General features: G+C 55.1%; 3 protein-coding genes across 4 annotated transcripts in view; 2 read left to right on the top strand and 1 right to left on the bottom strand.

The window, feature by feature from the left end:
• ZSWIM5 (zinc finger SWIM-type containing 5) overlaps nt 1-7,641 on the top strand; it is a 144,950-nt gene extending 137,309 nt beyond the window's left edge. The window contains exons 12-14 of the mRNA XM_058680379.1: nt 3,474-3,637; nt 4,070-4,151; nt 4,800-7,641. Of these exons, the coding sequence (XP_058536362.1) occupies nt 3,474-3,637; nt 4,070-4,151; nt 4,800-5,662 (1,109 nt within the window). The 3' untranslated portion in view covers nt 5,663-7,641. The remainder of the gene's footprint in view (nt 1-3,473; nt 3,638-4,069; nt 4,152-4,799) is intronic.
• Nucleotides 7,642-8,313: 672 nt separating this feature from the next.
• Nucleotides 8,314-11,977, bottom strand: UROD (uroporphyrinogen decarboxylase). Its single transcript, XM_058680371.1, has 10 exons — nt 11,833-11,977; nt 11,136-11,248; nt 10,946-11,025; nt 10,806-10,868; nt 10,377-10,574; nt 10,091-10,252; nt 9,616-9,753; nt 9,370-9,470; nt 9,210-9,276; nt 8,314-8,564 (listed from the first exon to the last, which is right to left on the bottom strand). Exons 1-10 carry the CDS (start codon nt 11,850-11,852, stop codon nt 8,403-8,405), a joined length of 1,104 nt encoding a protein of 367 aa, XP_058536354.1. The 5' UTR covers nt 11,853-11,977; the 3' UTR covers nt 8,314-8,402.
• Nucleotides 11,978-12,445: 468 nt separating this feature from the next.
• Nucleotides 12,446-22,007, top strand: HECTD3 (HECT domain E3 ubiquitin protein ligase 3). Of its 2 annotated transcripts, none has more exons than XM_058680354.1 (21): nt 12,446-12,900; nt 13,066-13,226; nt 13,426-13,518; nt 13,601-13,736; nt 14,007-14,122; nt 14,211-14,324; nt 14,486-14,568; nt 15,001-15,166; nt 15,379-15,460; nt 16,073-16,255; nt 16,390-16,442; nt 16,590-16,654; nt 18,334-18,437; nt 18,648-18,767; nt 18,859-18,948; nt 19,779-19,985; nt 20,240-20,369; nt 20,484-20,558; nt 20,671-20,752; nt 20,861-20,932; nt 21,067-22,007. In XM_058680354.1, exons 1-21 carry the CDS (start codon nt 12,532-12,534, stop codon nt 21,149-21,151), a joined length of 2,586 nt encoding a protein of 861 aa, XP_058536337.1. In that variant the 5' UTR covers nt 12,446-12,531; the 3' UTR covers nt 21,152-22,007. The 2 variants fall into 2 exon arrangements, with proteins under 2 accessions (XP_058536337.1, XP_058536342.1); XM_058680359.1 differs by having other exon boundaries at nt 21,037-21,165.
• Nucleotides 22,008-22,732: the final 725 nt, after the last annotated feature.

Genomic DNA, 22,732 nt, shown 5'->3' with positions numbered 1-22,732 from the left:
ATAATAGAGAACAGTATTATAAAGCTACCAAGCTAGGAAAATGGAGAAAAAAGAGTAAACTTAAAGTAAAATTAAAGAAATACTGAAAGTCACAGCAAAAATCAATAATATTGAAAGTAGGGAAGCAATACACAAAGAATCAGTGAAAGCAAAAGTTATTTCTTTTTTTTTTTTAAGATTGATTTATTTTTATTGAAAGGCTGAAGCTGAGTCAATCAGGAGCCAGGAGCTCTTCCAGGTCTCCCACACGGGTGCAGCTTCCCAAGGCTTTGGGCCGTCCTCAACTGCTTTCCCAGGCCGCAAGCAGGGAGCTGGATGGGAAATGGAGCAGCCACCGGGATTAGAACTGGCAACTATATTGGATCCCGGGCTTGCAAGGCGAGGACTTGGCGCTGGGCCCAAAAGCTATTACTTTCATTGGGTTAACCAAGGAAAAAAGAAAGGAGGCTTAAATTACTGATATCATAAATATAAGGAGGTAAGGGTTTGGTCTAGTTGGTGGTTGATATTCTTACAGCTTAAGCTTGATGCAAACTCTGGGAAGTAGTGGTGGTGGCTCACATGGTTGGACTCCTTGTAGAGGAACAAAATTGAGTTCCCTCAGGCTCATTTATGAGTGATTCAGCAGATGCAAGAATGCCCTCCAGCTCTTAATAATAAGGGGTTAAAGCAGGTTTGCAGTATACAAGACTAACACAAAAAAATTAAGTTGCTTTCCTGTACTAACACTGAACAATTGAATTTGAAGATAAAAATGTTATTGGGCTGGGCTTGGCACAATGGTACAGTAGCTAAATCCTCGCCTTGCAAGCTCTAGGATCTCATTTGGGTGCCAGTTTGTATCCTGGCTGCTCCACTTCCCATACATCTTCTTGCTTGTATCCTGGAAAAGCAGTAGAGAATGGCCCAAATCCTTGGGACCCTGCACCTGCGTGGGAGATCTGGAAGAAGCCCCTGGCTCCTGGCTTCAGATCAACTTGGTTCTGGCCTTTGTGGCCATTTATGAACTAGCAGATAGAAGATCTTCTCTGTCTCTCCTTCTCTCCATAAATATGATCTGCCTTTCCAATAGAAATAACTAATGAAACTTAAAAAAAAAATGTTGCTGGGAGGTCATTGTGCTACAGTTGGTTAGGCCAATGCATGTCACACCAGCATTCCATATTAGAATGCCAGATTGATAAAATAGGCATGAGACAGGTGAATAGCAATCTAAGCCATTTTAAGGTGTATGGAATACGGTTGAATGTAAACCAAAATTGAAATGTCTATGAAGAAGTCACAGGTTGTGGTTGAGAACCTGCATTTTCCTATTAACATATTGGTTAATCAATACCATGTCAATTAATGCCATAATGTTGTAAATGGTTGGAAATATTATGTTGGGACTTTTAATTGATTGGAATGATACTCTGCCAGCTCTACCTTTAGTCCAGAGATGGTCTCACCAAGAAACCATTGAACTTACCAGGACAATAAGATGCTGGACTTTATGCTTGGTAAATACCTCCAATGAAAGAATGTCAACTGAATTTGAACTATGGAAATGCAACAAGGTGGAGCAATCCACCGTGGGGGGAGGGTTTTGGGAGGTGAGAGGGGAATCCCAGTGCATAAAAAATGTATCACATAATGCAATGTAATTATTTTTTAAAAAAAGGAAATGCAATAAAAATATATGTTAAAAAAAATAATAAAAATGTAAATCTCAAAAAAAAAAAGAATGCCAGATTGAGTCCTGGCTGTTTTTTATTATTATTTTTTAAAGATTTATTTATTTTTATTGCAAAGTCAGATATACAGAGAGGAGAAACAGAGAAGATCTTCCGTCCGATAGTTTACTCACCAGATGACTACAACGGCCGGTGCTGAGCCAATCCGAAACCAGGAGGCTGGAACCTCCTCCAGATCTCCCACATTGGTGTAGGATCCCAAGGCTTTGCGCCATCCTCGACTGCTTTCCCAGGCCACAAGCAGGGAGCTAGATGGGAAGCAGGACTGCTGGGATTAGAACCAGTGCCCATATGGGATCCCAGGCTTTCAAGGCAAGGACTTTAGCCACTACACTATCGCACCAGGCCCTGCTTTTTTTGGGGGGGGAGGGGGGGCTTTTTTTTTTCTCTCCTAACATTTATTTGTTTACTTGAAGGAGTTAACAAAAAGTCTAGATTTTCCATCTGCTGATTCACTCCTCAAATGGCCCCAGCAGTATCTGCTCTGCTTCTGATCCAGCCCCCTGCTGGTGCATCTGGAAACCAGTACATGATGGCGGGATTACTTGGCCCCTTACATCCATGTGGGAGACTATATAGAGATCCAGGCTCTTGGCTTTGGACAGACAGGTCTGGTGGGTGGAGTCATTTGGGGCGTGAACCATCACAGAGAAAATATAGAAGACCCTCCCTCCCTCTCTTTCTGCCACTCTGCCTTTCAAATGAATAAATAAAACGCTAAAAAGAGAAAGAGAGAGAGGGGAAGAGAGAGTACCAACCATTAAGTGAAGTACTTAGGATTAAGTCTAATAAACTACATACAAAATCTACATGAGAAAGGTAGAATTTTAGCAAATCAAGGAGGATCTAGATGGATGCTCCATGTTTGTATATGGAAGACTATTGTTAGCATCACTTCTTCCTGTCTATTTTTTAAGATTTATTTATTTTTATTGGAAAGTCAGATATATAGAGAGGAGGAGAGATGGAGAGGAAGATCTTCCGTCCGATGATTCACTCCGCAAGCGGCTTCAACGGCTGGTGCTATGCCAATCCGAAGCCAGGAGCCAGGAACCTCCTCCAGGTCTCCCACGCAGGTGCAGGGTCCCAGTGCTCTGGGCCGTCCTCAACTGCTTTTCCACAAGCAAGCAAGGAGCTGGATGGGAAGTGGAACTGCCAGGATTAGAACCGGCGCCCACATGGGATCCCGGCGTGTTCAGGGCGAGGACTTTAGCCACTAGGCCACGCCGCTGGGCCCTTGTGTCTTAATCTATAGATAATTCTAACCAGTAGCCCAGCAAATTATTTTGTAAATAGCAGACTCTGCAGGTCTGATACCATCCCAACCTACAACAGTTTTTTAAAAAGATTTTTTTATGTGCGTGTGCTTTAAGAGGTATTTCAGTGTTACAGAAAAATTGAGCAGATAATACTGAGACTTCACACATACACCCTGTTACTAATGCCTTACATCAAGTGTTCAACCATTTACCTCCTGGAGGACATCTATGCTGCTTCCAGCCGTGGCAAGTATGAATAAAGATGCCAGCCCAAGAAATACATCTTTTAAAGCTCAAGTGTTTAAGGTGGTGAGAAGTAAACGTGTGTGGGTACCTGGAGACGAAGGGAGCCTTGGTTCAGTGATCACAGCTTCCCCCTGCGAAGGTGCGGTAGCTGCCAGTTCAACCCATACCTGTGTGATCAGCTGGATGTTTGCGGCAACTTTAAAGCAGACCCTGTCCCTTCTCTCGGCCCTTACAGGAGACACTCTGAGGCTCCGAACAATTCTGGAAGCAATACAGAAGCACATCCACTCCTCTTCCCTCATCTTCAAACTGGCTCAGGATGCGTTCAAGATTGCTACTCCCGCAGACAGTAGTACGGACAGCACGCTGCTCAACGTGGCCCTGGAGCTGGGGTTGCAGGTAAGGGGTAGGGATGGGCCATCCCTGCTTGTGGCCTATGGCATATTGACCATGCTGAGAGGAGAAGGTTACTGGAGGACTGCCCATAGACCTGGGCCAAATCCAGTTCTTTCTGTATCTCTAGAACACAAATCTAGCAGAAGGGAGAACTTTAAGTTGCAGCCAAAAGCAGTATAGCTTTAGGTTTCATGGGTTCCCTGTCTTCTCTGCCCCTTCACTCCTCCAAGTCATTCAAGGTGTGGAAAGAAGGACTTTGTTTTAGGTCATCAGAGAAGCCTCCTATTTGATTGATGGGAGGGATGGAGCAGAAATTAAACCTGCTTGTACTTTTCAGGGAAGACTGCTGTTTGAAGCATTAAAAAAGAAGGCAGTGGGGTAGGGGATGTTACAGCAGTTGAGCTTAGCCAGTAGAAAGGCTTCTTTCATGTGCAGGTGATGCGGATGACCTTATCAACTCTTAACTGGAGACGCCGGGAGATGGTGCGATGGTTGGTGACCTGTGCTACGGAAGTGGGTGAGTTTCCCACCTCTCACCTCTTCCAGGAGACAGGAGTTTTTGTGTCCTGCCCTTGGGACTTGTGACAGTACAGTGAATCAGTAGAGCCCCCATGTTCCAATCCTGACATCTTAGGAGAAGGTGGGGAATGCATGTATGAGAATATGGCCTGTGTTCGGCCAGCCTAGGTCTAGGTCCTGCCCTCTCTGCTTGGACTGCAGCCTGATGTCAGCATCACGTTGACCCTCCGACCAGACATGTCTGAGGGGATGAATCTCCACCAGTGCTCCCTTGGGAAGTAATGGGCCCAATGGTTTGGTCTCAGCCCCTCAATGCTTCTGAGAAACCATCCCAGAACCCAAAGCCCTAGCACAAACATCTCCTGCCCTGAAAGGTCCCACTTCAGCTAGAACCACTAGGGAGGTCTGCTACCCGCAGACTCTGTTGCGCCCCCTTATGGGGGCTACGAGCATAGCAGAAACTTTCGGCCCTCTGCCTGGAAAGGTTCTGGTCATCTGGGGTGCTCCTCTTACCCTGGTTTGCCTTAGATCATCTCAAGGCTACTAAGGAGGAGGGAGGACGTCTCCACAGATCCCAAACGATAACCTGGGCGGAGCTGGATCAGGACCCAGATAGCCACAGCTGAGCCCAGGCTTTTCCCAACAGGTGTGCGGGCCCTGGTGAGCATCTTGCAGAGCTGGTACACGCTTTTCACCCCCACCGAGGCTACTAGTATTGTGGCAGCCACAGCCGTCTCCCACACCACTATCCTGCGCCTCAGTCTTGACTACCCTCAGCGGGAGGAGCTGGCCAGCTGTGCTCGCACGCTGGCCCTGCAGTGTGCTATGAAGGATCCACAGAGCTGTGCCCTGTCAGCCCTCACACTCTGTGAGAAGGACCACATCGCCTTTGAGGCAGCCTACCAGATTGCCATCGATGCCGCTGCTGGCGGCATGACCCATTCCCAGCTGTTCACCATCGCCCGCTACATGGAGCTCCGTGGCTACCCGCTGCGTGCCTTCAAGCTGGCCTCCCTGGCTATGAGCCATCTCAACCTGGCCTACAACCAGGATACCCACCCAGCTATCAATGACGTGCTTTGGGCATGCGCCCTCAGCCACTCTCTGGGCAAGAACGAGCTGGCAGCCCTCATCCCGTTGGTGGTGAAGAGTGTGCACTGTGCCACGGTCCTGTCTGACATCCTGCGGCGCTGCACGGTAACTGCACCGGGTCTGGCTGGCATCCCCGGCCGCCGCAGCTCTGGAAAGCTCATGTCCACGGACAAGGCTCCACTGCGCCAGCTGCTGGACGCCACCATCAACGCCTACATCAATACAACCCACTCACGCCTGACGCACATCAGCCCCCGCCACTACGGAGAGTTCATCGAATTTCTGAGCAAAGCCAGGGAGACCTTCCTGCTGCCCCAAGATGGCCACCTGCAGTTTGCCCAGTTCATCGACAACCTCAAACAGATCTACAAAGGCAAGAAGAAGCTGATGCTGCTGGTGCGTGAGCGCTTTGGCTGAGCAGGCAGGTGTCTCACTGCCAGGCAGCCTGAGCTCCAGCTACCAACAAGTCAGGCCATGGCCACTGGACTGTCTGTCTACCCTGAGGGAACTCTGAGCACTTGTGACTGAGGCTGGAGGAGCACAGGGCTGAGGATGGACAGAGTCCAGCTCTAGCCAGTCTGCCTGCCTTGGGAAGCTTTTCACCACAGCCCACCATTCCTGGAAGAGCCAGGCCCTGCAGATCCATCAGACACCCCCACAACACGCCACCTCACGCCCCTTGGAACCTGCGTGTCCTGGCCGCTGGCCCTCTCGTCCTTGGCAAACACAGAACACTGTTCCGTCTCAGGGATTGCCTAACCAGAGAAACAGAAGCATTTACAGTCCTGTATATACTATAGTATATGTGTTGCCAACTATTGTAAAGTTGTAACTATTTATGATTGGATGGGCACTCGAAGTAGCTGTGGGAAGGAGGTGAGGCTTGCTTTCTGAGGAGACTCACAGCCATTTCTCAGGTTTCCCTTGTAGAGTGTGTGCTGTTGATAGTGGGAGAGTGAGGGTGGCAGGGAGAAAAGCGGTCAGTTGGAGTAAATCCCAAGTCTAGTCTATGCAGAAACCCAGGCTGCAGGGGAGGCACCTATAGCCAGTGGTGATGGGCACAAGCCAGGACTGGATTCCACTTGCACCTCATGGAGCAGTGAAGATACCGAAGCTCCCTCTCCCGCCTCACACAGCTTCTCCAGAACCTGCTGATCCCAAGAAACAAGTGCAGGGAGAAGACGGAGGCCTGGGAAGGTGCTGGGCTCATAATACCCACCGACTCTGGTCACCTGTGTTAGAGAGCATCTGGTTTCATTTCTGTGTGTGACTGAATGGCTAAGTACCTGGGTCCATGTATGAGGATGTATCTGTGCATGCCAATCTGTATCTGCACATATATCTTGATGTGTATTTGTTACTTCTGTGTCCGTGTGTGTGTGTGCTAGACCATGGGCTTCAGTGTGGCATTCACATATATGTGTGAGAATGCCCATCTGTGTCTAACTCATGTTTGTCTGTGCATTGTTAGTGTGTATGTATATGTGTCTGGGCATACATAAGAGCAGGTGTTTCAACCTCTGTACCTGTGTGTGTGCCCATTGTCACGGGACCTACGGATCTGTGTAGCTGAGTATATTACTATGTGTTGATTTGTCTCTGTGATTCTGTTTGAGGATCTGCATAAATGTGTACCAGCTCTCTCCTCCATTCCTCCGTCTCTCGTACCAGAAAACCATCTGTTCCCCGTGCCGGTGTCTCCTATGGTCACCTTTCTCTCTTGCCTACCAGGCCTCTGAGCACCAGTCTCCCTCTGCCCTGAGACCGGCGGCTTTAGCTCCACAGTTCTCAGCCCATACTTGCTTTCAACCCCTGCCTTTCTACCTCAAGCTTCTTTTTGTCTGTTTTCATCACGATCCTGTTGGTCACTGACCTGGAGGCTGGGACTGGTGTTCGTTTGGCCGTTCCCTTACTAAATCTCGGCCTTTGAGTGCAGACCCTGGCCAGCTGCCACACTGTTATGTTCCTGCTACTTCCTGACCCCCGTGCTCGACCTGGAGTTGTTTTAGGAGGTAGTTAGGGTATTCGGATGAGTCTTGGTGTTCACTGTTTCATGTCTTAGTTCCTGAGTTGGGGTGGGGCTTGATAGAGAAGGGGTGGAATAGCTAGAGTGTGAACTAAGGACCGGTCTGCTTTTTCCTTTCTTTGGCAAACTATTTATGTCACCCTTTTTTACTGCAAACTGACCAGTAAGTTGTATTTGCTGTTTGTGGCTACTGGAGTCTTACCGTCCAGCCAAGGGCCCCTACAACATCTCAGCCCAAATGGGTTGGTAAAAAAAGAGAAGCCACTCCCATTTCTGTATCACAATTGCCCTTTTTTAGCAAGTGTGTGAACTCACAGTGCTTTTCTATGAATAAATCATGGGTCACATTTTTCTAAAAGCAGAAATTGTGTTCTCTCAATAAATTAGGCCCTTCTCTCCCTTCAGCATGATGCGCTTGCCTGATGGGGAGTTGGCTGTGCCTAAAGGGAGGTGCAGACTCACACCTGAAGGACACCTTAGCACATGAGATACCTCCCCAGAGCTCATGGGAACCTTGTCATGGGAACAGATGCCATTAAGATCCTGATCCAACCCCAGGGAGTGCTCCCAAGACGATGCCAAGGAACCCTGAGCACCAAAGGGCTCTGTGGCCTCCCAGCCACTCTGCTCGGAGACTAGCCTAAGGCTCCAGTTCTAAGCACCTCACTGAGCCTTTCTGTCACTCCATCTTCCAGTGTCTCCCTACTCACTTAAGAGCTCATCTTGGGCCTCGGGCCTCCCTGAGTGTGCTGAACACTTCTGTACTTCCCTCTGGTCTGTGCTCCTCTTCCTTTGCAGACACAAACTCCTGTCCATTTCACCTTTGAGTGCGTCTACCTCTCTCTGCAAATTGCACAGCCCAACTAGCAGGAAGCTATACTCCTGTGCCCTGTAGCTCTGGGGCTTGGCCGTCTGCACCATGATGGTAGTGAGCACTCTCAAGTACTTACTCACTGACATCTGGGCGCCACGACTTACGGGAGGGGATGCAGGGAAAAGCTCAGGGAAGAAGCACAGGTTAAGAAGGACGTGAAGGCAGACGTGTTTCACAAAATCACAACTCTGGACTTTTATTCTCTGACAACAGTCATTCAGAAGCAGCACGTGGTACTTGAAGGCAAGACTGTGTACTTAATTCTGCCGAAGTAGACGTGAGTGTCTGTGCACGGCGTCCACGAAGGCCCCCACGTGCTCTGGGTCCATGTCAGGATAAAGCCCATGGCCAAGGTTGGCAATGTAGTGCTGGGGCCCAAAGCCATCCAGCATCTGCTGAACCAGCTGCCCGATCTCTTCCTGGGGGACCAATGGGGAACTGTTAACCAAGGCAGCCAGCAAGCCTTCCCTCCCCAGACACAAGTGACACACACATACACAGACATGCTTCCACTTGGCCACTCATTCAAGCAAAATGTATTGGATATCTGATAGGAGCCTGCACTAAGAAAACACAAATTGGGGTCAGTGCTGGGATATAACATGCTAAACCACTGTGCACAGCACTGGCATCCCATATGTGTGCTAGTTCAAGTCCTGGCTGCTCCGCTTCCCAACTAGCTCCCTACTAATGTGCCTGGGAGGATGGTAGAGGATGTCCCATGTGCTGGGGTCCTTCGGTCCACAAAGGAGACCCAGAGGAGATTCCTGCCTCCCTGACTTCAGGCTGGCCCAGCTCTGACCTGTTCCAGCCCTTTAGGGAACAAACCAACAGATGGAAGATCTCTCATCTCCCTCTCTACAACTCTACCTTTCAAGCAAATAACTAAATCTTTAAAAAGAAAGCAAGCACAGATCAACAATAAGAAGAATGCTTGCCTCCCCAGGACTTAGATTATGCTTTTAGAGGAGGGAACAGCCACGGTAGAAATACATACATAATAATACCCACAATCCTATATCACCATGGACTACACAGACACATAGAGGAACCATGGTTCTTACCTTGGATGCGTACAGGGCACAGGGGTCTAGGTTGCCCTGCAAGGTCACCGTCTTCCCCACGCGCTCCCTAGAAGCAGAGCCAGTGTCACAGTCTCCTAACTGCCCTTCAGGTAGCTGTCCCATTCCACCTCCACCTCAGGGGTGCACTTCCATCACTCACCGGGCTTTCTTGGGGGTCAGCGTCCAGTCAAGCCCAATTACCTCATAGCCAGCCTGTGCCAGCTCCTCCAGTGCAAAATGCCCATCCTTAGCAAAGATGATCTAGAGCAAAAGAGGATACAGAGGGCCCTGCTATGCCCACTGACCTTTTTCAGCTGCACTTCTGCTGCCCTCTGGTGGTCACTCTGGTCCATGCATGACTTTCCCAAGGGGGCCCACCTTCCCTCAACCCAGCCCTTATCCCTACCATGGGCACTGGGGCAAGGCCTGCCTCCTGTAGTCCAGCCTTCACTCGCTTGGCCACATCGCGGATATAGGGCAACGCAAACTCATTGAAGAGCTGTGGGCCAAGATGCCCTGCATGGGACTCAAAGAGCTGCAGTGCCTACAGTTCAAAGGCAGCGAGAAGAAATATGTAGCACACAAATAGGAAATGCATTGAGCTCCACATAGAGAATGAACCTCAATTTCCTCCCAGGTGACTTTCATCCTTGATTCAGTCTGAGCCTATAAACCCAACTCCAGTCAACAAGTTTTGCCTTCTTGAGATCCCAGCACTAGCGCTCTCCTGCCATTGCTGAAGTGGGATCCAGCCAGGTGACTGGAGGCCATGCGGTTTCTGCGCTTGGCACGAAGACCCCTGACCTCTCAGCTTTACGATACTTGCCTCTGGTCCTGTTGACCAAACCCCAGCCTGTTTGTCTCTCTCCCTGGGCACTCACCTGGGCACCAGCAGCCACTTGTCCTACCAGATAAGGCACCAGAGCATCAGTGAGGAGGCGAAGCAGCCGGTGGCTGACCTGAGGCCTTTGGTAGAGCCAGCGCTTGGCCTGAGACATGGTGCTTGAGCTGCCACCCTCCACCATGTACGTCATCAGAGTCCACTGCAGAAGGACACAAAGAGGAGGTCACACAGGTGCTAGGACACTTCCTTCCCAGGTCTCCTCAGACCTGCCAGGGCGAGCCAATTACCCCTGTGCCCCCCCCCCAGTCTGTCATGTCACACACCGGGGCACCAGCAAAGCCAATCAGTGGTACACGGCCAGCCAGCCGCTGCCGGGTCAAGGTGATGGCCTGGAACACATAGCCCAGCTCAGAGGCCACTGTTGCTGGATCCCGTAGGCGCTCCAGGTCTTGCTCTTCTCTTAATGGCTCTGGGAAACTGGGTCCTTTCCCAGGTACCATGGTCACTTCCATGCCCAGTGCCTGGAGGGGGGAAATACATCTGGGTCCCCAACCTGGAACTCCTGAGAGTCAAGGTTCTGTCCAGCCCGTGTCAGGTGGAAAGGCAAAGGAGAATACAATTCAGCCCCATCCCTGCCAGCCTCAGCATTACTCTATCTGCTTATGTGGATAACAGCCCATCTGGAACCTTAACTGGACTGACAGGAGGGTTTCCCTTTTCCACCCATTCCAGGATCAGGCTTGCGTGGGTACCTGGGGTACTACAAGGATGTCGGAGAAGATAATGGCAGCATCCAGAGGAAAGCGCCGCAGCGGCTGTAGGGAATTGGAAGCGAGTTGCTAGGTGACACGCTGACACTTTCAGTCCCTCCCTCATTTTGCGGACCCCTCACCTGCAGAGTCAGTTCACAACAAGCCTCAGGAGAGCGGCAGGTGCTGAAAAAGTCCTGGGCAGCCCGCGTTTCCCTAAACTCTGTTGACAGGAGAAGGCAAGCAGAGTTCAACACTGAGGCCCTGAGAGATTTGTTCTACCAAATCCCAACTCCCCAGTGTGGTCTAGTCCAGTCCCAGTCCGGCTCCCACCTGGTAGGTAGCGGCCCGCCTGCCGCATGCACCACACGGGAGTGTAGTCCGTTTCCTCTCCCCAGGCTGCTCGAAGGAAAGTGTCATTCTTCAGCTCCGGAAAACCCTTGGGGCTGGCGATCAGGGGGAGATGGGGGTAGAGGTCAGTATACAGGGCTGGGAGTTGGGGGAAGGTGTGCATTTTGAAGGCGGGGTCCGCTATCTGCCACCTCCAGGCCAGCTTCCCCAGCCCTGGCTCCCCGCTCCCCTCTGCCTATCAGCTGCTGCACAGCACTGCAGAGGGGCCCCCACTGGGGCCTCCTTCCTACACGTTGCCCCCGCTCCCAGCCGCAAAGCCGCCGGAGGGAACTGTGATGAAAGCAGGGTCTTCAAACATGCGAATGTCAGGATCCGGGGTGCCAGAGGGCAGGTTCCAGGGCCTAGGTGAGGGGACACCCAAAGAGGCACCCGAATTGACGACACCAGAACAGGGATTCTAGCTGGAAGCCCTAGGACGGCTCCTGAAGAGCTGCCGGGGGTGGGGGGGATGCCACAAGCCTACAAGCAGATCCCGGGAATGAGAGTCTCAGCACGGCTGCAGGGTTCCGACTACTCGAATCCTTGTTGGGAAGTTTCCAGGGAATGGAGAGTACGCGCACAGAACTCTAGAGTCGGAAGACTCAGATCACAAGCCCCGCTAGCCGCACGCAAAACTCACCCGGACCCGTTACTCTCCATGGCGTGTTATCTCTGCCAGCGCCTACGCCCCCAGGAACCCTAACAGAGCCTGCGGACGGCCCAGGCTCCGCCCCTTCCTGGAGTCCACCAGGGGCGGCGCCATGTTGGGCGCCACGTGATTCGGCCCCAGTGACAGTTCTGGGGCTGCCCCGACGAACGCCTGTAAGACCCTTAACATTCTTCGCCGTAAACGTCGCTGTAGCGACGCACTGACAAACTTCCAAAAGCTCAAACTCCGCTCAAACTACCTCTTTAGTGGAGTGAAAAACGTGTTCTTATCTGGGAACCTTGAAGGTTCGGCCCAAGTCTTATTCTCACGTCCACGCCACATGATTTTAACGATTTTATCCAGATGGTGCAACTAGGCTGTTCCTCCTCAGAATCAACTTCTCTAGCAGGTGTTAAACGAGTCGAACCCTGCTCGAGCCCCTTTAAGAAATTACAGCCTGATGAGAGGCCAGACAGCTGCTATCACATTGAAGCGGATAACAATGATCTGTAGGGACCCTCCTCGGGTGTCTGATGGCCCAGGCCCATGCGGAGGTGGGCTTAGTCCAGAATATACGGTGAGGGCGGGCGGGGGGCGGAGCGGGGCGTGGTGGGAAGCGTGGCCCGCGGTCGCGCCGGCCGCTCGCCGACGGGCTCGTCCCCCGCCCCGGCTCCCCTGTGTCCCTTCGCCATGGCGGGGCCTGGCCCGGGCGCGGCGCTCGAGTCCCCGCGGCAGCTGCTGGGCCGCGTGCGCTTCCTGGCGGAGGCAGCACGGAGCCTACGTGCCGGGAGGCCGCTGCCGGCGGCGCTGGCCTTCGTGCCGCGGGAGGTGCTGTACAAGCTCTACAAGGACCCGGCGGGGCCGTCGCGGGTGCTGCTGCCCGTGTGGGAGGCGGAGGGCCTGGGGCTGCGCGTGGGAACCGCGGGGCCGGCCGCGGGGCCTGCCTCCGGGACCCTCCGCACCGCCCGCGAGAGCATCGAGCTCCGGCGCGGCGCCTGCGTGCGCACCACGGGCGAGGAGCTGTGCAACGGCCACGGGCTCTGGGTGAAGCTGACCAAGGTGCGCAGAACCGCCCCCCCCCGGGCGGGGGTGGGGCAGGAAAGCCCCCTTGCCGTCCTCTTCCCCAGCCGCCTCTGGAGCTGGCATCCTGCGTTCAGTGCCCTTTGCCCCGGGCCGACTGGGCAGGTCCCTGACGGCTGGCCCCAATCTGGCCCGCGGTGGCAGGAGCAGCTGGCGGAGCACCTGGGCGACTGCGGACTGGACGCAGGCTGGCTGCTCGTGTGCAGGCCGGCCGAGGGCGGCGCCCGCCTTGTGCCCATCGACACCCCGGACCACCTCCAGCGGCAGCAGCAGCTCTTTGGCGTGGACTACCGGCCGGTGCTCAGGTTTCCGCGTTTGCAGGGGAGCGGGGTGGGAGTGGCCCCAAAGAAGCTGGGGTGGACAAGGAGAGGTGGGCATTGGGGCAGAGACCCGGCCCAGCGCAGGGAGAGGCTGAGCAGGACTTGTGGAGGTGGATTTGTGGTGGCCCGGCGATTGCTGATGCCGCCCCATCCCATGCCCCGCCCCCCAACTCTGTGCCCGCAGGTGGGAGCAGGTGGTGGACCTGACCTACTCGCACCGCCTGGGGTCCAGGCCCCAGCCGGCCGAGGCATACACGGAGGCCGTCCAGAGGCTGCTGTGAGTGCGCGGGGCCTGGAGTCGGGGAGGGAGGAGCTCCAGGTCTGGCAGCACACTAACCAGGGGCTTGCGGGTTGCTCAGCTACGTGCCCCCGACGTGGACCTATGAGTGTGACGAGGACCTGATCCACTTCTTGTATGACCACCTGGGCAAGGAGGACGAGAACCTGGGGAGTGTGAAGCAGTATGTGGAGAGCATAGACGTTTCCTCCTACACGGTGGGTGCTGGCACTCTTCCCTGGCGAGAGGTGGCCACAGCACAAGGCCGGCTCCAGAACCTTAGGGTCGGGCTAGAGTCAAACCAGAATCCTGTCAGGCCGCAGGCTTAGGACAGTTCTCTCCATCTCGGGAGTCCTGTAGGCAACCCACAGGCCCCCTGCTCCTAGCGGTCCCCTGAATCCAGCATGCTTTGTGTCCTGTGCTGTCTGTCCTGAAGCATATACACACTCAGGCCTGCCCACTGACTCCACTTCTGTGTCCCGAACCAGGAGGAGTTCAACGTGTCCTGCCTGACAGACAGCAACGCAGACACCTACTGGGAAAGCGATGGGTCCCAGTGCCAGCACTGGGTACGGCTGACCATGAAGAAGGGCACCATTGTCAAGTAGGCAGGCTCCGAGTGAGGCCGGGGCGGGAAGGAGCTGCAGGCCCTGGGAGGTGTCAGCAGCAGGTGCCTGCTCTGACTCACCCAGGAAGCTGCTCCTCACGGTGGACACCACAGATGATAACTTCATGCCCAAGCGGGTGGTGGTCTACGGGGGCGAAGGAGACAACCTGAAGAAGCTGAGTGACGTGAGCATTGACGAGTGAGCAGGCCAGCCTGGGTTGGGAGAGGCAGGGCACGGTCCTGGGCCTGGCTGAGCCTGAAAGCTAAAGTGGAGGTGCGGGGGAGGAGCAGGGAGGGACCCCAGAGGTCCGTGAAGGCCTAAGGCAGGCGGTCTGAAGTGCCTCACGTCCATCTCCCCAGGACCTTGATCGGGGATGTCTGTGTCCTGGAGGACATGACCGTCCACCTCCCAATAATTGAGATCCGCATCGTGGAGTGCCGAGGTGGGGGCCTAAGACTCTAAGGATGGGAAGGGAGCCCGGTGTGTAGTGGGGGTCAGTGGACAGTCTGGAGAGGAGGGGCTGGGCCTAGAGCTGGGCAAGGGCTGTGCCAGCCCTAGACCGTGACCTCTGGGACCTGAGCCAAGAGGGGGGTGCCAACCGTAGCCTGCCCTAAAGCCACACAGGTAGTTGGGCCCATCTAAAAGAGGAAGTGAGGTGGGACCCTCAAGTGCTCAGTATTGGAGTGGTGGGCAAAGGACCCAGCAAGGACATGGGCATCAGGGTCAGGTGCTGAGGAGGGGTCGCAAGGCTCCCAAATTTCTAGGGGGAAAGGGGTCCCAATGCTGAGCATCCAGGAGCCTTAGTCCCGGGTCTGGAGGCCAAGGAGGCGGCAGATGCCATCAGTGACCTCTCTGACCGCTCTCCCCCTGCTAGATGACGGGATTGATGTTCGGCTCCGAGGGGTCAAGATCAAGTCGTCCAGGCAACGGGAACTGGGGCTGAATGCAGACCTGTTCCAGCCAGCCAGTCTGGTGCGATATCCGCGCCTTGAAGGCACTGACCCGGAAGTACTGTACCGCAGAGCTGTCCTCCTGCAGAGGTGGCTGTGCTCCTGGGCCTGCCTCCGTCCCCACCCCCACCACGCCCCCCTGGCCTCCTGTGTGCGTGGAGGAGGTCCCCCAGTCCCACGGTGCTCTGCACTAGGGGTCAGAACAGCCAGGGCCCTGCCCCCGTCCCTGGGTGCTGGGAAGCTGGGAGTCTTCACAGCCACAACAAGCTCTTGAGCCTCAGGTGTCTGTACCCCCATGGCAGGTTCATCAAGATCCTCGACAGCGTCCTGCACCACTTGGTACCTGCCTGGGACCACACCCTGGGCACCTTCAGCGAGATCAAGGTGAGCCTGGCTCACACCCTGGGCTGGGCTGGCTGCACTGGGCTGGACTGTCAGGCTCCCACCTGGCACACATGTAGTTGTTTATACTTCACCAGAGAGCCCCAGAACCTACACTAAGACCAACCCTTTGCCGAATACAAATGGCCAAAGCCTGGTGTCTGGGGAGCTGTTCCCCAGCTGAGACTGTGGGGTACACAAGGGCTGAGGAAGAGGAAGTGGCAGAATGACAAAGCAGGCTGTGTCAGGAGTCACCACTGCTAGGGATGATGAGTGATGGGGACTCGTCAGTGGCAGAAGGACCAGAGGCGAGGCTGAGATGGTGGCCCGGAAGCAGACTCTGTAGCTGAGGCCCAGGTTGTAAAACAAGAGCTGTATCCCAGACTAGCAGAACCCCAAGAAAAGGCTGTCAGAGAGTGACCAGGTCAGAGTTGTTATTTCACAAGGGCTCCCCCTGGTGGCTGGACTGAGGAAGGACCTGGAGACAAGGATGGGACAGATGGGCCCAGCTGGGACTAGAATGGTGCGCTCAGGTCCAGGCCTGCAGGGAGGTTTCCAGGGCCTGGCCAGAGGCTGGCTGAGCCTAGAGCCCTCTCTGCCCTCCCTCCTCCACAGCAAGTGAAGCAGTTCCTGCTGCTGTCCCGGCAGCGGCCTGGCCTTGTGGCCCAATGCCTGCGCGACTCAGAGAGCAGCAAGCCCAGCTTCATGCCGCGCCTCTACATCAACCGGCGCCTCGCCATGGAGCACCGGGCTTGCCCCTCTCGGGACCCTGCGTGCAAGAACGCAGTCTTCACCCAGGTCTGGACCACCCTGGGTCTGAGTGACCCAGGGGCAGTTAAGGGGCCTGGGGCGAGGGGGACTGGACCGGAAGAGACCTGACGAGGTCTTGACACAGGCATTGCTCCAGCTCCCTTCCTATGCCCTTACCCCAGGTGTATGAAGGCCTCAAGCCCTCCGACAAGTATGAAAAACCCCTGGACTACAGGTAGGGCCTGAGGGCACACAGGAACACACGACCACACGACCACCCACACCCTGCTCCTGGCACCCCTCAACGTTTCCACTCTGTGGCTCTTTGCCTGGCTGCCTGACCCTTGACCTGCCTGATAGACACATCCCACTCCCCTTCCAGGTGGCCCATGCGGTATGACCAGTGGTGGGAGTGTAAATTCATCGCCGAAGGCATCATTGACCAAGGTGAGGCCCTGAGGGGTAGGCCAAGGGTCCCACTCATTGCCCTGTTCAGGGTTAGAGGTTTTAAAGCCACCAACTAAGGGAGACCCGGGCTGGGCTTTTTTTTTTAATTATTTTTTAATAATCTTACTTAGTTGATTAGGGAACAAAGTGTCAAGGGCTACAGGGTGAAAGTGGGTAATACCATTGTTTCCACATCAATATCATTTTACCCTGTATCTGGGGTCAGGGAAAAAAACAAAGGGAAAAGCCCCACCTAACCTCCCACCCATCCCAGATCCCCAACGGGATGCGCGCTCTGAGGGTCCTGCTCATACAGTTTTGATAGTTGATCAGTTCTGGATTGCTGCCAATCTCTCAGTTCCAATCGCAATGAAACCTATTCAGAATCCACTGGCTAACAGTCTCTTCATGGCTGGGGTTCTGAGATCAGTAGTTCAGTTGGAGGGATCTCCAAAGAAACTTCATCTGAGATGATCCCAGGCCTGATTCTTGCGCGAGTTTGCTAGTATAGAGTACGACACCATCCGTCACACCAATCAGCTTATGCTCATGCTGGTCGTTGGGATTGCTGGGTCCGTTCTGTTTCCAGCCCTGTCTTCCTCGTGAACCAATGGGTGTTGTAGTCCAGTTCGATCCTGCCCACTTCATACTCGGTCCTCACGCAAACCAGTTGGAGCTGCAGCCTAGGTGGGGCGACTCCCCATAACCCCCACCAGTTCTGCCCCCTACCCTGGTTCCCATGCTTGCCAGTACGCACCACAGGCTTGTCTAGTCTGTCCCACATCCTGTTTAGCTCTCGCATGTGTCGATGGGCATTGAAGCCCAGCTCAACCCAACCAACCTACTCTCCAGCCCACACACCTACTGGCAGGTGCCCTTCTGTACAGCCACCCCGCCCCTGTCCTGGTGTTCATGCTGTCCAATGAGAGTGGTAGCCCCGAAGGAGGTGCCCACTATTTCCCTTCTAGGCCACACCCACTCCCAGATTATGCACTCTCCAGGTAGTTCTGGCATTTGACTTGACAGAATTAGCTCCAAGTGTCAGCCTCTGCCAGCTAGTGCAGTGGCTAGCCCAACCAACTCTCACCCACTCTAGTTTTTGCTTGCACCAGTCGGAACAGTCAGCCCACCGTGGCCCTTCCATTATCTAGCTCACGTGAGGCGCACAGGTGTTATAGCCCTGCCTAGTCTGATCTGCCCCCATCCCGAATCACGCTTTCCAATGGAAGTAGTTGTCCAGCAGGGGAGCCCACATTACCCTGTCAGCTTTGCCTCCTCCCCCTGATTATCACATGTGCTGTTTGGGCGCTGCAACCACATCTGGTACGGCTCGTCTCACCTTGGCATTCCTTATTGTGTACTAGTACGTGTCGCAACCGAACCTGGCTCGACCCACACTCTGTTCTGTGCTCGGACTCACCAGCGGATGATGTGAACAGGTTTAGCTCGGTCTGCCCCCAATCCATTCCATGTGTATGCCAGTGGGATAATTTCCATAGCCTGTTCTGGTCTGTTTCCTATTGTGCTTCTTGCGCTTACCTGCAGGGACTGTGTCCTGCCAGAGGAGTTGTCCAGGGTCCTCCATCAGAAACTCTCCAGTGCCAGGTTTCGCGCATACCAGGGGGTCCATGAGCCACCAGGCTGGGCTCTGAGTGCCTACTGAGAGCATCTCATTTCAGGTGGCGGCTTCCGGGACAGCTTAGCGGATATGTCAGAAGAGCTGTGCCCCAGCTCAGCCGACACCCCCGTACCTCTGCCCTTCTTTGTGCGCACGGCCAACCAGGTAGTTACCCCTGCAGATCCCTGAGCCCAAGCAAGCACAGTGGACAGAGAAAAGATGGGGCTGCCTGGGGAGCCTCCAGGCAGACAAGGAGAGGAGGAGCCCCTGGACGTTGGAGGAGAAGCGGGAGAGAGTCATTCAGGAAACCCCTAGAGGGTGGTAGTGCAGGAAGGTGGGGTCTGTCCCACCGTGCTCACAGCTATCTCTGGCCAGGGCAACGGCACCGGCGAGGCCCGGGACATGTATGTGCCCAACCCCTCCTGTCGAGATTTTGCTAAATATGAGTGGATCGGACAGCTGATGGGGGCCGCCCTGCGGGGGAAGGAGTTTCTGGTGAGTAACCCCACAGCCTTACCTGGAGAAAGGGGTCTGCAGCCAGGGGCAGCACATGATGAGAAGGCGGGTATGGGCATCTGTCACACAGGTCCTGGCCCTGCCTGGCTTCGTGTGGAAGCAGCTCTCCGGGGAGGAGGTGAGCTGGAGCAAGGACTTTCCAGCTGTGGACTCCGTACTGGTGAGCAAGCCTGGGCCCATCCTTGGCTGTCCTACACTCTTGCCATGTGCATGCTTCTTCTCCAATCCCTCCTACTCACTCTCCAATCCCTCCTACTCCCCAGGGTACTTCTTGTGACTCCTAAGGGCCCCAGGTGCACCTGCACCCTGGACGTTTGTCCCATGGTGGCACCTGCGCCTCAGCACACTCTTCCTCTGCTCCCAGGCTGCCACCACCCCCACAGGGCTTCCTGGCTCAGAATGGCACTGCCCCCTCTGAACACCAAGCTCAGGGTCACCGTTCACTCCTCTTTCTCCCTCACCCCTCACACTGCATCAAGTCCCCCTCCCAATCGTTCCATTCTCCCCTTTCACTGCTGACTGCCTGGTGCAGGCCCCATGTCTAACCTGGCCACTTACTACAGAAGCCAGCACCCCCGGCTCTGCCCCTCCCATCCAATCTCCATATACGTCCGTGGCCTGACTTAAACCCTTCACAGAGGGCCCAGGGCTCCATGAAGGCCTCCACGCATGGCCCTGTGTTTGGAGCCACTCAGTCCACATTCAGGCTCCAGCCGAGCGGAGTCCCCTCTCACTCTGACTCTCCAGGATGTTCTCTGCTGTCTCCCAGCTGTCACTATCTAGGCTTCAGCTGAAATGCTGTTTCCCGCCCCCCAGCACCTCCCCTGATCCCCAAGGCTTTCACAGCCCTTGTACAGCACACACATCCCACTGCCCGCGCAAGGCCACCACGCCTGGCTTGCAGCTCCTCCCCTGGGAGAGGCCTGAAGACAGACAAGGAGCAACTCCCCAGCACAAGCTGACCTCCAGCCTCTCTTTGTGCAACCCCAGGTGAAGCTCCTCGAAGTGATGGAGGGAATGGACAAGGAGACATTTGAGTTCAAGTTTGGAAAGGAGCTGACATTCACCACTGTGCTGAGTGACCAGCAGGTGGTGGAGCTGGTGCCGGGGGGCGCAGGCATCGTGGTGGGCTATGAAGATCGCTCTCGGTTCATCCAGCTGGTGCAGAAGGCACGCCTGGAGGAAAGCAAGGAGCAGGTAGCGTGCCAGCACTGGGGGGTTCCAGAATGCTGTGGGCCTTCCTAAGCACCTGGCCCTTAGAAGCCAGTACCCAACCTGGACTGTGAGAACCTGTTCTAGGAACCCTGGACCCCATCATTCTGTGCTTGATGTTCCTGAGGGGGAGGAAGGAGTTCCAGAGATGCCCCACAGGATAAGCTGAGGGTTGTGCCCTTTGCCTCAGGCATGCATTGAAACCTACCCCCTGCCCACCTACCTCCTCCGCACCCCAGGTGGCAGCCATGCAGGCAGGTCTGCTGAAGGTGGTGCCGCAGGCTGTGTTGGACTTGCTGACCTGGCAAGAGTTGGAGAAGAAGGTGTGCGGGGACCCCGAGGTCACTGTGGATGCTCTGCGCAAGCTCAGTGAGTTTCACGCAGCAAGGCGCGTGGGAACAGGGCAGGCCCAGGGAGCGAGGCGGGGCTTTCGGACCGGGCAGTCCGGGACCTAAGAGTGAAAGCTGGCTTTGTCCCCTGTAGCCCGGTTTGAGGACTTCGAACCCTCCGACACGCGGGTGCAGTATTTCTGGGAAGCACTGAACAACTTCACCAACGGTCAGTGAAGGAGGGTGGGGTGCCCGCTGGGGTTGGCCCCCACTCGGGGGCAGGGAGGGGGCCTGCGGCCCGGCCCTCAGCGCGGGTGCTAAGTTCCCACTCCGCTGCCCAGAGGACCGAAGCCGCTTCCTGCGCTTTGTCACGGGCCGCAGCCGCCTCCCCGCAAGAATCTACATCTACCCGGACAAACTGGGGTGAGTGCTGAGGCGGGGGTCTGCAGGTGCTGCGGCCAGCGTTCTGTACACACGGCTAAACCGGCCTGCTCTGTGTTCCCTCCTCCTCCCCTCCCTGCCCTCCACCAGCTATGAGACCACAGACGCGCTGCCGGAGTCTTCCACCTGCTCCAGCACCCTCTTCCTGCCGCACTATGTCAGGTAGGTTTGCCTGCGTACAAGCCTGGGGTGTTAAGGGGTGTTGTCCTTGTGGGGTGGAGAACTTCTGACACGGACCAGAGTCCGGTTCTCCTGAGGAGTAACAGAGGGGCCTGAGCAAGACCTCATCCCCACAGTGCCAAGGTGTGTGAGGAGAAGCTGCGCTACGCCGCCTACAACTGTGTGGCCATCGACACCGACATGAGCCCCTGGGAAGAGTGAGGCGCTGCCAGGGGGCAGCCATGGGCAGGCAGCACTGCGCCTGCTTGGTCCCGGCTGGCCTCACCCAGGACGAACACCCCGCCCTGCACCAGTGAGCGGCGGTGGCCCGGCATGAGCAGACACCTTCAGAAAGCCCCTGGCGCCGCACTCCTCCATGTGGTTGGAGTTGGCACCATGGCGCAGCCCCGCAGACCCACAAGCCCTACTCGTACTGGGACTTGTTCCCCAAGGCGTTCAGCTGTCGCCAGAGGGACCTTCCAGACAAGCCCAGCACAGCTGCCAGGCCTGAGCTACTTGAACGGGGGTGCCCGGCCCCCCACCCTGTGCATTTGGCTTCCATTTTTGGTTCAGTCTTTTTCTCTCCTTTCTTCCTGGCTTCAGCCCTGACTCTAAACTTTGGGAGGCAATGTCTGTCCCTCCATGGCAAGGGGCCAGGGGTCAATAGGGAGCAATGGTCATCCCCCTGATGACCTGCTCAAGAGTAGAACAGCTGAGCATCCCCTGTGTCACTACCAAGTTTTCCTCTTCTTCCATAACCAAGGCGGGAGCTCTGCCCTGCCTCCAAACCCAGTCTCATTGACAGCGTGCCACCACCTTCCTCACTCAAAAACCCACATCCACTCATCCTGACACCCATCCCACCACCGGATTCACCCCCACATTACCTCCCCATCTGCTGTGGTTTTGCACAGATTAAGGCCAGTTATGTCCTCCCTGATACCAACAGCTTTCCTGTGCCCAACTCGAAGCCTAACTTTGCACCTATTCCAGGGCTATGCACGTCCCTGCCCCAGCCCTGCCCCTGTGGGCCTTTGAGACATGCCTTCCGAAGAAGGTCTTGCACATGACAAAGTTGAATAAAATGGTTGAATTCATTCCAAATGTGATTTTTTGGGGGCTCTTAAGATCTGATTGGACTCAGTGCTTGGCACAGGAAGTACACAGGGAAATTGCTCAATCCCAGAAGAGCTAGAGAAATATGTCAAGTGTTGTTATAACATTCCAGTGACCTGACCAGGGACTTAAGGACAGCCCTACTGGAGGGGTTGGAGAGGCTGGCCTGGCATTCTGGGATGGTGTGGCTGGTGATTTTTGAGGATGGGAGTCCTTGTTTGGAATCAAGAGCAACCAAAAGCATTTCATAAAAGAAGGCAAAGCTAGATAGCTGGCAGTGGAGGGGAGCCTACTCCACTCGCCCTCCTTCCCCCCCCCCCCCCCGCCACCTGCATCTGCTACAGGCTAGAATGAATGTAAGGACAAATCACCTGTGAGGGACCTCGTGCGGGTCCAGCCCCCACAATGGGCAGGCAAGTTCAGCACAGCCCCGGGGGGCCATGAGGCTTCAGTATGGCTCAGGTAGCATCCTTGCAGCGGTACCACACCTTGTGTTGTAGCGCGTTCTGACGCACCTTCAGCCAGAAGAGGACTTTGGAGTAGTGGCGTTGAACCCCTCTCTCCTTGTGCTCACCCTGATACTGGCCATCTCCCCCAAATACAGCTTAACACTCCCCAGTGGTTCCATCCAGTCGCTGCCAGGTCCACCCAGGAAACAGGGGCAGACATGTGAAGACCACCCCGCCC

The sequence above is a fragment of the Ochotona princeps genome, chromosome 2, assembly GCF_030435755.1.
Source record: "Ochotona princeps isolate mOchPri1 chromosome 2, mOchPri1.hap1, whole genome shotgun sequence".
Classification (NCBI taxonomy): Eukaryota; Metazoa; Chordata; class Mammalia; order Lagomorpha; family Ochotonidae; genus Ochotona; species Ochotona princeps.
Note: the sequence above shows the minus strand (reverse complement) of the source record. Positions and strands in the feature narration are given on the sequence as shown.

Coding starts and splice junctions, on each gene's coding strand:
- HECTD3 (XM_058680354.1), top strand. CDS start 12,532: ATGGCGGGGCCTGGCCCGGGCGCGGCGCTCGAGTCCCCGCGGCAGCTG. Junction 14,569..15,000: donor CCGCATCGTGGAGTGCCGAG/GTGGGGGCCTAA, acceptor TCCCCCTGCTAG/ATGACGGGATTGATGTTCGG. Junction 20,559..20,670: donor ACTGAACAACTTCACCAACG/GTCAGTGAAGGA, acceptor TCCGCTGCCCAG/AGGACCGAAGCCGCTTCCTG.
- UROD (XM_058680371.1), bottom strand. CDS start 11,852: ATGGAGAGTAACGGGTCCGG. Junction 10,575..10,805: donor ACATCCTTGTAGTACCCCAG/GTACCCACGCAA, acceptor TCCCCCCTCCAG/GCACTGGGCATGGAAGTGAC. Junction 9,754..10,090: donor AAGTGGCTGCTGGTGCCCAG/GTGAGTGCCCAG, acceptor TTTGAACTGTAG/GCACTGCAGCTCTTTGAGTC.